Source organism: Taeniopygia guttata, chromosome 24 (assembly GCF_048771995.1).
Source record: "Taeniopygia guttata chromosome 24, bTaeGut7.mat, whole genome shotgun sequence".
NCBI classification, from domain to species: Eukaryota; Metazoa; Chordata; class Aves; order Passeriformes; family Estrildidae; genus Taeniopygia; species Taeniopygia guttata.
Window position 1 is genome coordinate 5,264,181 of NC_133049.1, and position 15,304 is coordinate 5,279,484.

The 15,304-nt window shown below is 47.6% G+C and overlaps 1 protein-coding gene across 3 annotated transcripts in view; it reads right to left on the reverse strand.

Moving 5' to 3' along the window:
- The window catches only part of ARHGEF12 (Rho guanine nucleotide exchange factor 12), a 79,671-nt gene extending 68,188 nt beyond the window's left edge, over positions 1-11,483 (reverse strand). For 2 of the 3 annotated variants that reach the window (XM_030291059.4, XM_072918273.1), the window contains exon 1: positions 10,960-11,129. In XM_030291059.4, coding sequence (XP_030146919.3) covers positions 10,960-10,991 — 32 coding nt within the window. In that variant the 5' untranslated portion in view covers positions 10,992-11,129. Of the gene's footprint in view, positions 1-10,959 lie in introns of all 3 variants that reach the window. The other variant, XM_030291058.4, reaches the window with a different exon arrangement.
- Positions 11,484-15,304: the final 3,821 nt, after the last annotated feature.

Below are 15,304 nucleotides of genomic sequence, written 5' to 3' on the forward strand. Positions count from 1 at the left end.
ATGGGATTGAGATACAGATCCAGGAATGCTGCCTCCAACCTCAGCTCAACTGAGACAGAATTCCCTAAAATCCCACAGATTTGAGAGGGCTCCTCACTGCCATACAGCTCCTCCTTGGATTCGATATTTATTCTAATTCTACTTGATATTTATTCTCATTTAGTGCCAAGGCAAAGTGATCCAAATAGAACTTGGAGGAGAAGATGAAGAGATTTCACATTGAAATTTACAATTTAAATAAACAAATCATAGTCCTTGTTTGAAGTGTCCGGAGTCCCTTTGTGCTCATCCCCACAACCAATTACAAACTACCTTTTTTATTTAGCAAAAAGAAAAAAAAAAAAAAGAACAACAAACCCCACCTCATTATTTGCATGTTCTTTGTTATTTTTCTCTGTCTTTGAAAAGCTCTTTTGGGGTGAGCTTTTTGATCTAAAAGGTATTTAATTAAACAAAAAAAAAAAAAGAAAGAAAAACCTTAAATCCCTATATACACTCTACAGCAACATTTATTGGAGGGGAATATATTTGGGGGGAATTATATGTATATTCCCAGGGATTCTGTCTGGATTACCAGAACACAGCCAGAGTCCCCAGTTAAAAAAAAAAAAAAAAAAAAAAAACCAAAAAAACCCAGAGAAACCAATTTATTTCAAGTGTAAACTTTAAGTTTTTGAGACCTTTGCTGATCAAATCCCATCAGTATTCCAAGAATCAATCTGGAGATGTGAAGGAACCATTTTCTCTGGATATGGAGAGTGACAGATGGAGCAAAAATTTTCAGTAGATTCTCAGCTGCTGAGCTACCTCCAGGAGCTGCAGGGCCAGGATGATTATAAAAAACAGATATAAATTTTTAAAAAATTTTAAAAATTAAAAAAAAAGGGAGCAGGAAGGAACAGGAATTTTTCATCTGGATGAATTCCAGCAAGAGGATTTCAAATTTTCCAGGCAGCCCAAAACTGCTGCAAAGCTGTTTTTTCTCCCCCTCCCAGCTAAGTTTAATTCTGTGCTTGTGGGAGAGAGGGAAGAGCCTCCTCCAGAATGCCTGGGCAGCACCCAGGGGCTGTGCCCTCCTCCTGACCCCCCCAGCTGGGCAATGCCACCCACCCTGCCAGGAAAAAAGGGATTTTCTGCCCTAACCCTGGGTTGTGCCTGGGTTTTCTGCCCTAACCCTGGGTTGTGCCTGGGTTTTCTGCCCTAACCCTGGGATTTGTTTGGGTTTTCTGCCCTAACCCTGGGTTTTCTGCCCTAACCCTGGGTTTTCTGCCCTAACCCTGGGTTTTCTGCCCTAACCCTGGGTTGTGCCTGGGTTTTCTGCCCTAACCCTGGGATGTATCTGGGTTTTCCTGCCCTAACCCTGGGTTTTCCTGCCCCAACCCTGGATTTTCTGCCCTAGACCTGGGTTGTGCCTGGGTTTTCTGCCCTAACCCTGGGTTTTCCTGCCCTAACCCTGGGTTTTCCTGCCCTAACCCTGGGTTTTCTGCCCTAACCCTGGGTTGTGCCTGCATTACCAGTGCCCCAGTGACAGAAGGGAGGCCAAGGCAGGGGGTGAGCAGGTGCAGACACCAAAAAACCACTGCTGGAGTGTCACTGGTGAGTGTGAGAGCTGATAATGAGCCTGCTGGAAGGGAAAGGGAGAGGAGGTCAGGCTTGCTGTGCCATACATTCGGCTGAAGTTGCACTGGTTAACAGCCAAAGCAAACACCACTGCAGCATTTACAGCCAGCACCAACATTCCTACATCTTTCCAGACTGCAAGAAACATGTGCTGGCCTTTTATTTTTTCCCCTTTTTCCATCCCTATTTCATTCTCACAGCAATTTCCATAACGTGAGTGGCCTGAGTGTAAAACTTGGTGCTTTCAGCTGTACTCAAAGGGGCTGCTGTGCTTGGCAAACAATATTTACCAATTCCCAGCATTATCAAACTCTTACACCAAATCACCCAGCACTGAGATATCTACATCAGATGTCTAGATAGATAATCTAGATATTACTAGGGAGCAATGATCTAGAGAGCTCCAAATTATTGCAAAGATATTTGCCTTTACTGCTGGCGGTCCAGGGCAGAGCAGCACCTGCACAGGTGCTCGTTTGGGCATCCTCAACACATCCTCCCACCAAAGCAAAGGCCAGGAGAAGTGCAGAGGGCTCTGCAGGATGCCCAGAGCACCTTCCCCAGGCTGTGGCACTGTGGGTGTTGGGTTTGCCCAGATCAGATCTGCGCCCGCAGGAACCGCTTCCGCTGCCCAGACCGCAGGGCAAACCACGAGCCAGCCTCTGCTGCCTCCCAACAGGCTGCAGAACAGCTGCAGAGCTGCACTTCAGCACCACGAGATCTCCTGCATCCTTGGCACACCAGGATTCCCCCCATCCTTACGTTTAGGAAGTCCATGTGATATAAATTCGCGCTCCTCTGCTGCAGTTCCCCCTGGATATTTGCCAGAGCTGGTGCTGCTGCCTCGGCAGGATGGAGTCTGCAGCAGCAGGGAAAATCCCTCTTTTAAATCCCCAGAACAGCAGCTCGCTTTTGGCTGAGGTCACTGCCTCATTTAGGACACCACTGCCTCATTCAGGACACCATCATAATTATAATTTTTCAAAAGCAGGGGGAGAAAAAACCCTATTGACTGAGAGCAGACAACAACAAAACAACGTTGTGAGCACCAGCTTTGAAAGGCACTTCCCAGAAGAACAGGAATTATCAGGATACAGCTCAAACACTGCCACATGGGACGTGCTGTCACCCAGAGCAGCATCCTCAAGAGGCAGACAGGTACCCCCAGAATGTGGAGGTGCTACTCCTGCTCTGCCCAGCACAGTGAGCTGCAGCCCTGCATCCTGTCCTGCAGCCCTGCCCAACACACTGAGCTGCAGCTCTGCCTCCTGTCCTGCAGCTCTGCCTCCTCAGGCCTTCCTGCCCCCCAGCAGCATCTCCTGGCCCTGGGGGCTGCCATGAGCACAGGGCAGGCAGGAAACCTCCCTCCTATCTGGCAGCCACCACCAGCTCTCCCATTTCTCTCCCTCTCACTCACTTCCTATTGATTTCTCCTGTCTTGCGCTGCAGCTTTTTCCTATTTCCTTTCTCTGCTGGCTCGTTGTGGCTTCCCTCCTTTAATTCTCTGCCTTTCCACGTTTTCCATCACTTTTCTGGCAGCTTTGATCTGGGCAGAGCCCTCTTTTGCATCTGGGCACAGCAGAAAGGCAGCGGTGCCTCTGTGGCACGGAGCACTGAGAGGAGACGCCTCGTCTGAAGTGCTGCCAAGAAGCTGCACCAACAGCCACTATCGTAACAGGCTAAAAAAGACTTTCAAGCAGCCATCAGATGCTTCAGGTGAGCCTGCAGGTTGAAGCTTGTATGTTTGTGGGAGTGGTGGACTCCCAGTCCTTCGCCTGTCTCACATCAGTCTGGTGCTTTATTAAACTCATGGAGCTTTTCCTCCACACTGGGAAATGCTTGCTCAGGTCAATCCAGGTTCCACCTAAGTTTTCCAGCCCCTCTCCAGCACTCTAGAAAAGAGTATTGAACTCTTCTTAGGTTACTGATTCCACTTGGGAAGTCACCCAGGACTGCACGTGGTGCCACAAACCAGGATTCACCGCCTGCAAATAAATTCAGGAGCAGCTTCTCACACCAACAAGAGTCAAATTGTGCTGCTATTCACAGATTCAATAAGGAACAGCACCTGAATAAAATTCAGATTGCCACCAATATCCCTGAAAATTTCCAAAACACATTTCAAGAGCTGAGGAGTAAAACCAGTTTGAGTTTTGCCCTTGCAGCCACAGTTCTTGTGCCAACTGAGAGCAACCAAGAGCTGCCAGAACATGGAGATTCCCTCTTAGGTTTTGAACATTTCAACTTCTCTGTAGCACCTAGAAAGGCCCTGCTGCTTAATTCACACAGTTTAACTTCTACCTCACTCTGCTCCCTGCCCATAAAAGGTTGATTTTTTTGGAAGAACTGAGCCCCAGTGCCACTTGTGACCATGCCCCTCCTGCCAGGACACCTGACAGCATCCCAGGGACTGACAGGACAATGAACCACAACACACCAGAATTATTCCAAGTACAGAAACCTGTGCTGTGATCTTTCCCACCTCTCATCTGCTTTCCCAGTGCCACAGCAATTCCATGCAACGCTTTTGCCACTGAACATCCCAGCCCAGACCTTTCAGCGTTGTCAAAACACAGCTTAAAATAGCCCCACAGGAACACATTGAAGTGTTTGCCAACAAATGTAAACAGCAATGTTTCTTATTTACCATCAGCCTGCAAGAAAGGGTTCCTGCCCATGGGCCTCAGAAGTCAAACAGACACAACACTAAAAATCCTCAAGGAAAGGATGCAGGGTGATAACAAAACATCCAGACGATTTGTGAATGTCACAGGCTGAACACTGTTTGTTTGGCTTTTACTATTTATACTTATGCTTACATTTGAAACATAAGGACGCTGTTTTTTCCTGTCGTTTTAATGTATTTATTTTTACATGTTTTCTTTTCAAAGAAAAATGAGTAAACGTTGCTTCTTCCTGTCTTTTTCTAAGTGTGCTGTTACTATTTTGTATGTATCCTGTCTTGTATTTTATCCCTTTTGCATTCTTAATCAAACACTGCACGTTTTACATCCCTTTTCATTTTACTAATTCCCTTGCTGCTGCTTCTCCTGTCCTTATTTTAAGCCCTCTCTTCTGATGTCGAGATATTGCCAACATCCAGGCTCCTGACCTTTAGTTTAATCAAGCTGAGACACGAACTAAGACTTTTATTCTTTAAACCTAATAATTACCCAGAGCAGGGCCACAGAACACAGCATCACCTACCTGAAAATATGCATTTAAATCTATTTTCTCTCAGTGCTATTGACATCTCTTAAACAGGAAAATCTGCTTATCTCAAAGCAGATAAAATATCAGGGGGAGTGCTTAGGCAGAGGAATATCTGGAATGCTACAAGAAGCACTTTTACAGCAACTCATCCACTAGAAACTCGAGGATAATACAAATGGGATTCATTAATAAATCTCCAACTGCTAATTTTCAGAGGGAAGGAAGAGGAATTCAGGGAGAAACCTGGAGGATAAAGGCTCAAGGCAAGAGGCTGAGCTTATCTTTCAAGCAGCACAGCCAACGTATCTCCCTGGTGACCCCAAGGACCACCTCGAGGAGGAGTGGAGAATTCAGTCTCCAGACCAAAGCAAACACTGCTCTGCACAACTGCAAACTACAGCACAGGGCTGCCCAGGTGGGGGTGAGAATTTTAACCACAAGAGATTAAAATAATCAAAATACTACAGGAAAAATGGGAAAGCAACAGTTAATGTCAAAATTCCTGTTGGTTATACTCCGAAAGCTTCTTGGGAAAACAGAAGCTGGCACTGAAGCTATTCAAATTGTTTAGACACAAATTCACTGGGAGACCCCACTGCAGGAAATAACCAAATAATCCTGGTGTCTAGCCATGAGATATGGAAAATAACTGGTGCAGGTGTGTGTACCCTCTTCCCCAGGCAAATTCATCACTGCTCTCTGCAGCCTCAGGATGAACTGCCGAAATCTCCAGTGCCTAAATCACTACTTCCACAACGAAACACCACTTCTACACGAATCACTGCTTCTGCCAAGTCACCACTTGCACAACAAGGTCCAGAGCAGTTGTGAGAGTGAACAGAGGACTCTTTGATTTCCAGCAGGACGACTGTGCCCACTGCTGTCACCCTCCAGGACCAAGAACTCTCCTCCCACACAGGTCATGGAAGTCAAAGGACACCAGTGAACACCCACAAATCCCACCAGTGACCTCAGCAAACTCCTGCTCCAGGAGCAAGCTGCACTTTCCTTCTCAAGCTAGGACAGCACTGAGTAATATTTTTTTCTTTTTGCTTTTTAATTCCTGTAGGTGTTGACCAGAATTTTCAAAATCTAAACCAGAAGGAGCCAACATCTCGGTACCTTCCCTAATCCATCCATTTGAAATGTTAAAATGCCACTAACAGGAGTTCTGTGCACAGGGAGAATTATACAATTGGGCTCACAGATGAAATATCATTCCTGCCTCCACCCAAATAATCACAACGCCCACAGCTCTACTCAAAACTAGAAAATCAAGCTCACCTCAGCTCCTGTCTCCAGTAAAAGCTCTAATAAACTATGCAACATGAAGTGGTAGCATTTGTGTCCCAGGCAGCAGTGAACACCCCAGACAGTCCTCTCTCCTGCCAGCCTCAAGAACAGCAGAATAAAACATGAATTTATGCACAGACTCTGTCCACTGCTAATTTCCAAACATTGCGAAGGCACAATGATGAAAAGCCCCACTCAAAGACTATTATTCTTTTTAATCCTTAGATGCCATGCTGCAGCCCATTTTCCATAAATACCGGATTTTACTGACTCTACTAATTTAAAAAATGCATGATAATGACACCAAAGTAGTCAGTGACACTAAGGTGTGACTTACTGTGCAGTTCTTACCCTGCTGCAAGAAATAAAACCCTGTTTTCCCCATACAGTCAAAGAATTCCCAATTACCACCATACAGTCAAAGAATTCCCAATTACCACAGGGACTTCCAAAGAGCCAGAGACAGGGAAAGTGCATCTAAAGCAGATAAGAAACAATTAGAGTCTATTTTAATACCAAGTCAGGAGCAAATCACCAATTAAAACTTCTCAAGGGTAATTATGTGTAAATTCTACCTCTGCTGTTTTCCAATCATAGCAACAGAAACTACAGCAGGGTTATAAATAAAACTCATTTGCAAGCAACTGCAGAGAAGAGTCACCAGCTCCTCAGCGAGGTCCTGCAAAAAGCAAGAGCCTCCTTTCTTTTATTGGCCTTTAATAAACAGAAAGAAACATAAAGCAAGTCCTGCAGCCGTGCAATTGCTCAACCCTGAAGTGTGTTTGGAACGGTGACAGGAAGAAAAATACAGTTAACTCCGGGAGTGAAAAAAAATTAATGGCACACAAATGTTTCTTTAGTGTCATAACAGGATACAGCCGAGCTCGGGCCGGCCTTTGGTGGCCAAGCAGAGGCTGGAAATGGCCGAAATTCAGGATTTCAGGCTGGCCCCAGCGTGGCCTTGGGAAGAATAAAGGCCTTATCTCAGCCAGCCATGTGTGGCCGGCCATGCACAGCTCACAGCAACGCCCAGAGCTGGCCAGTGTCCGGCCAGCAGAGCTCCAGAGGCAGGGAATGTGGGCACGCTCCAGCAGGAACAGGAAACCTCCTCCAAAAAACCCTGCCCAGCTGCCTGCCACCCCTCAGCTGCTCACAGATGGAGAGCAAATCTGCTATCCCCCCCTCCCACCCCGCCAAAAAAACAGCATCCAGCAACAAAAATCCAACCCAGCACCGGTGAGGAGCCAAAAATAGATTTGGGGGTTTTTTTCAGGTTAAAAGATATGGGAAATCTTACCTAAATCCAGAGCTGGATGAAGCTCAGTCACCTGACTGATTTTAGATACCTTTGGGATAAGAAAGGTCCCCTGGATGCGCAGATTTCCTTCCACTCACGATCGAGTCGAGCCAGATGAGCAGCTCAGGGATGTCTACCTCAAAGACTTACTGAGCTCAGCAAGATAAATGCCACCTTAGGAGGCCTCTGAAAACACAGCATAGCTAAGGGAGGATTAAATTAGGATGGTGTAAATGTTTACAAACATAAAGGAGCGGAGCAATAAGGCTGGAGATGAAGAGTGTGATACAGTCCAATGGGCACCAGGACTATGGAAAAAAAAGCAGCTGACAAAGTGAAAGAACATCCTGAGGGGAAGAAGGGGAAGTTAAATCAGTGCTTAACTCTCTCAAATCATCAGCAGCCGTGCAAGGCACCACGGCTACCCTGGAGAACGTTTTGCTGATGTGTTTTTAAGCCTCAAGCACTCTTTAGGAGATAATTTTTTGGCTGCCTGCACCCTTTAGGTGCTCCCCCAAATGCTGAGGGGGAGCAGTGTCAGGAGCTCCTCACCAACTCAGAAGAGCCATTACACTCTCAGGAGCCTTAACATCTGCTCTGCCCTTGTTGTTTAATGCCTGATATTCCCCCACTCCCCAGGCACTCACTTCCCTCCAGACTGAAGGCACTTGAAGAAAAAGACACCAGAAATCGATGCTGCTTTGGGAGCTCTGATAACAGAATCTGAGCATAACCACCACCAAACTAACTGGGTTAAGGTTTAGTCCACAGAGAGAATGAGCCCAGACACACTGAGATATGAACTAGCCTGACTGTGTTTCAGCAGTGCCAGACACTAAAATCCATTCAACTTTCCTGGGAAAGAGAACAAAAATAAAAGAAAAGGGAAAAAAAAAAAAATGGAGGGGACTTAATAAAAACATCATTTATCATCCTGGCTCCAGAACAGCATTAGAAATGGCCATTCATACACTCCTAATTTATATATTTAATGGTGGTCATGATAGCATCAAGAGATATAAAATATGTCAAGGATGAGACAAGTGCAACCTGCACAAGGGAAATGTGACAGCTGTCACATCATTACTACTTTAAAAACTGCAGGGATAGCAAAGGAAATATCTGCTGTCTATAATGTGGATTTAGGCAGCTCTATATATGCAAAATGCAAATATGTAAAGCTAATATGGAGAAAAATCCAGGCCCAAGCTACCCTATTATATTCCTAATACCATCTGGCACGGATGCAAACTGGGTTTTCCTGGTTTAAGGCAATTCCCATCTCAATCCCACCAAGGAAGGTGATTGACAAACACAAAGAGAATTGAACATGTCAGATGATTTATAGATCTAATGACAGTGGAAGCATCATTATTTATATTGCACCTGCTTTACATTCTAAGCTCTAGAGGCAGATTGGAAAAGGCAACACAGAGACTCCCTGGGCCTGAAGGGAAAGGGGAATGTTCTGCAGGGATAGGAGGGATCAAAACCCATCCTCTCCAAATCCAAACGGCAGAAATCGGGACAAACACCACCAGCACATCTGGGGTTCTGCTGAAAGGTTCAACCAGGGAATAAACCAGAAATCATCAGAGAATCCCAGAATGGTTTGGGCTGGGAGGGACCTTAAATCCCATCTCGTTCCCATCCCCCTGCCATGGGCAGGGACACCTTCCACTGCCCCAGGTGTGCTCCAGCCTTGGACACTTCCAGGGATCCAGGGGCAGCCACAGCTTCTCTGGGCACCCTGTCACCATCCTCACCATCAATCTAACCCTACTCTGAGTTTGCCACCGTTCCCCCTTGTCCTGTCACTCCAGGCCTTTTAAAATAGTCTCTCTCCATCTTCCCTGTAGGCTCCTTCAGGTCCTGGCAGGCCACAATGAGGTCACCCCAAAGCTTCTCTTCTCCTGGCAGAACCACGACCATGACTTTGCACCCCAGAGCTGGGGCTGCTTCAGGCCAGAGGTAAAAAATAGCGACAAGAAGAGATCCAGTTTCTCCACATTCCCCCAGCCATCCCAGAAATCTGAGGGTTGTGGAGACAGCTCCTCACCTGACATTAAAAGCCTTTTGATCCAAAACCTTAATGGAACACCAAACAGAAACATCCTCCTGACATGACTGAGAGCAAAAGGAAATGAGACATTTTTTATCTGGCTGCTCCAATTCAATAATGGAAAGTATTTTGTTTTACTAACAAGTAAATTAAATTCCCTGTTCTCCTGTTTTTCCTTTCCGTGCATCGCTCAGCTGCTCCTTGGGATGAAAATCCTGTCGTTCTTTTTGATATCATGCAACTGCCACAAGACATATGGCCTGAAGTACGTAACAAAATCCTCACAAATCCACCGAAATGCCTTTTTACTGTCATTGCCTCGCCTGCTACAGAGAAAAACATCCTGCAACCCAAGAATCATTCATGCACTGCAAAAGAGAAAATTCCCCTAGTACAAACTACAGAATTAATTGCCAAGATTGAATACTCTGTGAACAGTTGTAAACACAGATTGTACACAAGTCTGAGCTGTCCCAGAGCCCTTTGGACTGGGCTGTCTCAGAGGACTTGTGGAGTCACGAAAAGGTCTAAGTGAGAACCACACTCAGTCTCTCTCCTGCCCACACCTGGAGCCTAAAATTGGTGAGCTCAAGTCCCCAAAAGCATCACTGCTCCATCCCAGCCCCAGCTTCGCTGCTGTGCCAGAACTGCTTGGTCATGAAAGGCCAAAGCGAGGCCTTTGCCACACACATTCACACCTTAACCACCTGACAGACACGATACAGATACAAAAAAACCACATTAAATGGTTCTTACAGCATACTGTGTCAAAAAAGGTATCTTTTCTTCCCATCCAAAAAAAATCTGAAGACACTCATTCGCCTCAAAAGCATATTAAAATGTTTCCTTCTTGACTTTTTTTTTTTGGTCACTTTTTTCCCCTTCCTCTGAAACACCTCAGTGCAAAGAAGAGAACTGCAGAGGTACTGAAAGGCACCTGCAGAGCAGCCCAGAGGCTCAAGCAGGTATCTGAAGGCAGGTTCCTGCTAAGGTAGACACCAGCAGACATTCCTGCTTGTCAACTCTCCCTCCTGCCCTCACCTGGAGTGACCTCTCCGCAGTACTTGACCCAAGGAGACCCAAGTGCATCCTCAACACGCTCTCTGAGCTCAGGCTTGAGCTGGATACTAAATTCTGGTGGCTTCTGCTGCTCCAGCTCCATGCAGGAACCCTTGCTTTCGGTGTTCCCCGCAGCACCAGCCCATCCTGGGAGCTGAGTTAGCACCCCTGGCTCCTACAAAGTCAGCCTGGCAGGCCTGAAAGCTGTTGGACTTGAAATACTCCGGTTTCAAAGTCAACCCAGTCGCTTTGACAGTCAAGGCACCCTCGGCTCCCAGAACCTCTGATTTAATCCTGCTTTTCTGATCCCGTCTGTCACTGAAGCCAGAATACAAAGTACGTGAGCTCTGCGAGTAGTCACACTTCAAAAAAAAGAAAAAAAAAAAAAAATCAAGGAATCTCATTTTATACTGACCTGTCCGTGATTGTGGACTGTGTGCCACTCATTGGAGCCTTTGGCAAGAAGTCGTATTATCCAATTTACATTTTACTCTTCTTGCAGGAATATGAACGAGGCTTTGCCCCTTACATGCACCGAGGTTCAGGATCCAGCCTTGCTCCAGAAGAGGCATGCACAGAGGACAAACTCAGTTCAAGGGCAGGAGAAGGGAACAAAAAAAAAAAAAAAAACAACCAACCAACAAAAACCAAACCCAATCCAAAACAACTCCAAAACTCTTCTTTGCAGTCACCCAGAATATCCAAACCACGGAAGTGGGGCGTGGGGGATAAAGCAAAAACTCCAGCAAGAAAAAACTCCAAAAACAACAACAACAAAAACAAACAACAAAACAACCTCGGTGGTGGACGCGGGTGGGGGGAGGAAAAAAAAGAAACCTTCGGCAAGAAGCGATGCTCCGAGCGCGGGGGGCCCGTGCGGGGCTCAGGGGCTGCGCTCGGGGGGCGGGCGGCGCTCCCCGCCCGCGGCCGGGCCCATCCCCGCTGCCCGCCCGCCCTCGCCCGCAGGGGTCGGGCAGGGCGGCCGCCTCTAGGCCCGGGGCTCCATCGCCCTCCGCTCGGCCTCTCGCTCGGGCCCGGGACCCCGCGGGGCGCTGCGCTCTGTTCTGCTCTCCGCTCTCCGCTGCCGGCCCCGCCGCGCTGCTCTCCCGGCCCGGTGGCGGCCCCGCTGCTGCGCTGCGGGAGAGGCGGGAGCGGCGCGTCCCGGGGAGCCTGCGCCGAGCCGAGCCGGGCCGGGCTCGCCCCTCCCCGGCGCCTCCGGGGGGCTCGTACCTCCGGCCGCTCCGCCCCGCCGCCGGATCCCTCCGCCGCCCGCCCTCCTCTTCCTCCTCTTCCTCCTCCTCCTCCTCCCTCTCTGCTCCTTCTCCTGTTTCCCCTCCTTCTCCTCCTTCCCTTCCTCCTCCTTCTCCTCCTCCTTCTCCTCCTTCCCTTCCTCCTCCTTCTCCTCCTCCTCCTCCTCCTCCTTCTCCTCCTTCCCTTCCTCCTCCTTCTCCTCCTCCTTCTCCTCCTCCTTCTCTTCCTCCTCCCCCTCCTTCTCCTCCTTCTCTTCCTCCTCCTCCTCCTCCTTCCCTGCCTCCCCTCCTCCTCTCTCGCAGCCCTTCCCCGGTCCCTGCCCGGGCCTTTCCCCTTCGGGAAGCGTTTTCCAGACCCGCGGGCTGTTTCCTTCTCTTCCCGTCTCCGCTCGGTGGCGGCCGCTCCTCCCTCTCCCTGGGTCCAAGCTTTCCATCCCCCTGTGTTCCTAACCCGAGGAGGTTTCCCTTTTCCCTCTACCCCTTTTTCCCTTTTTCCGTTTTTCCCCATTCCCCTGCTTCCCTAACCCGAGGAGATTTCCCTTTTCCCTCTACCCCTTTTTCCCTCTTTTCCCTTTTCCCCCATCCCATGCCCAACAGCTTTCCATCCCCCTGTGTTCCTAACCCGAAGAGATTTCCCTTTTCCTTCTATCCCTTTTTTCCCTTTTTTTCCGGATCCCCTGCCCAACAGCTTTCCATCCCCCTGTGTCCCTAACCCGAGGAGGTTTCTCTTTTCCCTCTACCCCTTTTTCCCTTTTTTCCCTTTTTTTTCCCCATCCCCTGCCCAACAGCTTTCCATCCCCCTGCGTCCCTAACCCGAGGAGGTTTCTCTTTTCCCTCTACCCCTTTTTCCCTTTTTCTGTTTTTCCCCATCCCCCTGCGTCCCTAACCCAAGGAGATTTCCCTTTTCTTTCTATGCCTTTTTCCCTTTTTTCCCCTTTTTTTTCCCCCATCCCCTGCCATCCGACACTTTGCCGTGTCACCAGCGCTCAGGGCAGGGAGCGCCCGCGCCTCCATCTCCATGGAAAATATGACACCGGCGAAACTTGGAGCAGAAAGAAAATAAATAAGCAGCGAATTAAAAGAGCAGAAGTGGCAGGAGCTGTGCAGCGCGGAGCCTCAGGCTGTGCTGCTCGCTCCCAGGCCTTTCGTGGCTCTCTTGTCCAGTCCCGCGTTCCCCACATTTCCCACACAAGTTTCAAAGGGAATTTTTCTCGGAGGTTAAGGGCAGCATAAATCCAAGAACTGATCCCTCCCTGCACGAACATTCCAGAAACACTGCGGCCAAGGGCCTGTTCCTGCTCCCCGTCAAAACTTCCAGTACCAAAAGATGAGCCACACGGGGTGTTGGGGCATTTAAATTTCAGCAGGTGAGGATTTCCCTCTCTCAGCCGCAGCCTGAACACAAACACGTCCTTGCTGTACCTCCCTGCCGTTCATGTACAACACAGTCTGAGAGAGAAATTCCTGTTTCGAGTCTGCACAGAATCCCAGAATGGTTTGGGCTGGAAGAGATCTTAAAGATTATTTTGTTCCAACCCCCTGCCATGGGCAGGGGCTTCTTCCACTATCCCAGCTTGCTCCAACCTCGCCTTGGACATTTCCAGGGATCCACCACAGCTTCTCTGGGCAACCTCACCACCCCCAAAAGGAATTATTTTTTCCTAATATCCCACCTAAAGCAACTCCCTGTCAGTATGAAGCCATTCCCCCTTGTCCTGGCACTACAATCCACTTGTCCTCAAACACCTGGAAATAACATCTGCACCTGAGGACTTCAGGAAACTTCCTTGCTACTCCTCCAGAAATGAAATCTCGTGAGCAGCGCAGATGTGGAATGAAAAGCGGGATATCTCCACTGCCAGTAATTCCTGCCCCTCTGCACAGAGGAACTTATGGAACATCAGCCTCCTCCAGCAAAATGCCAGCAGACTAAAATAACCTTATTAGCTAATCCAAATCATCCAGGACACCACGCTTCTTCCCTTTAATTAATCTTGCCGGGATATACTTCAAAGCAGGACACTGGACTTGGGAAGAGGGTGAAAAGAGGCTCTGGCAGGTGGGGAGCAGATCCCTGGCTGGGCCAGGAGCGTACCTCTGGAACACGGAGCTGTGTCCTGCTCGCCGCGTGCATCAGGAAGCCAGCAGCCCGTCTGAGCGCCCGAAGAATTTGTTGTTTTGGTGGAGTTCAGAGCAAAGAGGGGAAACGTGGGATGAAATCATTTTTCTACATGATACTTCACATATATACGCAGGACATTTATACTTCCTTTTTTGGTTTCCTTTTGGGGAAAACGGAGGCTTGGGGGAAAAATAAATAAATAAATAAAGTGTGGGAGTGCGAGACAAGCAGCCACGTCTGCCTCTGCTTCTGCAGCTGTGTGCAATAGAGTCATCAGTGCTGATGAAGTGACTGAATGCCTCCATATATCTATATTTATTTATTATATATCTCTTTATTGCATCTTCTCTGCAATAAATCCCTCCCTGCTTTTAACTTTGGGAACATCGAGTACTGTGCCTGTAGAGGGGAAAGCTCCTGGGAGATCTGATTCCTGGCAGGCCCAGCATTTGCATATTAGGCCTCAATGCTTTTTTATTAGTTTAATTATATTTTATTGTGCATGACAATATAACGAGAACAATTAGCTGGAGGAAATCCTAAGACATAGATTCTCTACTTTTCTTCTCTGCAAATGCTGATTTTTTTTTTTTTTTTTTTTGGTGGGAGCTGGTTACATACTTAGATTAAGATAGATGTCTATTTATGATAATTCTGTTTTACAGCCTGAAATATGGGGTAGGGAAATCAATAAGCAATTACAGTATGCCCACTAAATTTTTTTTTTGTCCCTCTGAAGTTGTCACTTCATCTGAATTTACACACAGAACCATCCCATGGCAGGAGGGTTAGAGCAAGATGATCTTTGAGGTCTCTTCCAACACAAAACCATTTTGTGATTCTCTAATTAACCTCCTCAATCTGTTTTTTTAGTCCATAGCAGAGCTAAGCAGGACCCTAAAATTGAGGAGTTTAATTCCTAAGGAGTACAATTTAATTCTTATTTTGCCTTAAAATAACGGTTAGATCCTTGGAGGTGCTTTAGAGGGGCTCCTGTAAAAACAAATTTATAAAGTGTTGGGCGAGGATTCTTTGGCCAAATCCCCTTTCCCAGGCACCGAGGAGCTGTTGCCATCTGCTGGGAAAGCCTCGAATGGCTCCTCTAACCTGAGCTCCCAGGCAGGTAAAAAGTGAGGAATTTGGGAAAAAAAAGAGCATTTCCAAGCGTTTTGGGATCGTGGAGCTCTGGAATGCTCCGACGGGGGTTTGCACCGCTGTCAGCTCAGCATAAACAGAGAGGAAAATCAGCAAAAAGTGATGCTTTAAGGTTTTAAGTGTGGATAAACAATGCCTGGATGCATTTTTCTTCCAGAAAAATTTCAATTTGTGTTTCAGATGGGATAATCAGCTGAGTTTTGCTGAGCTCCACCACAAAAATAAAGATTCTT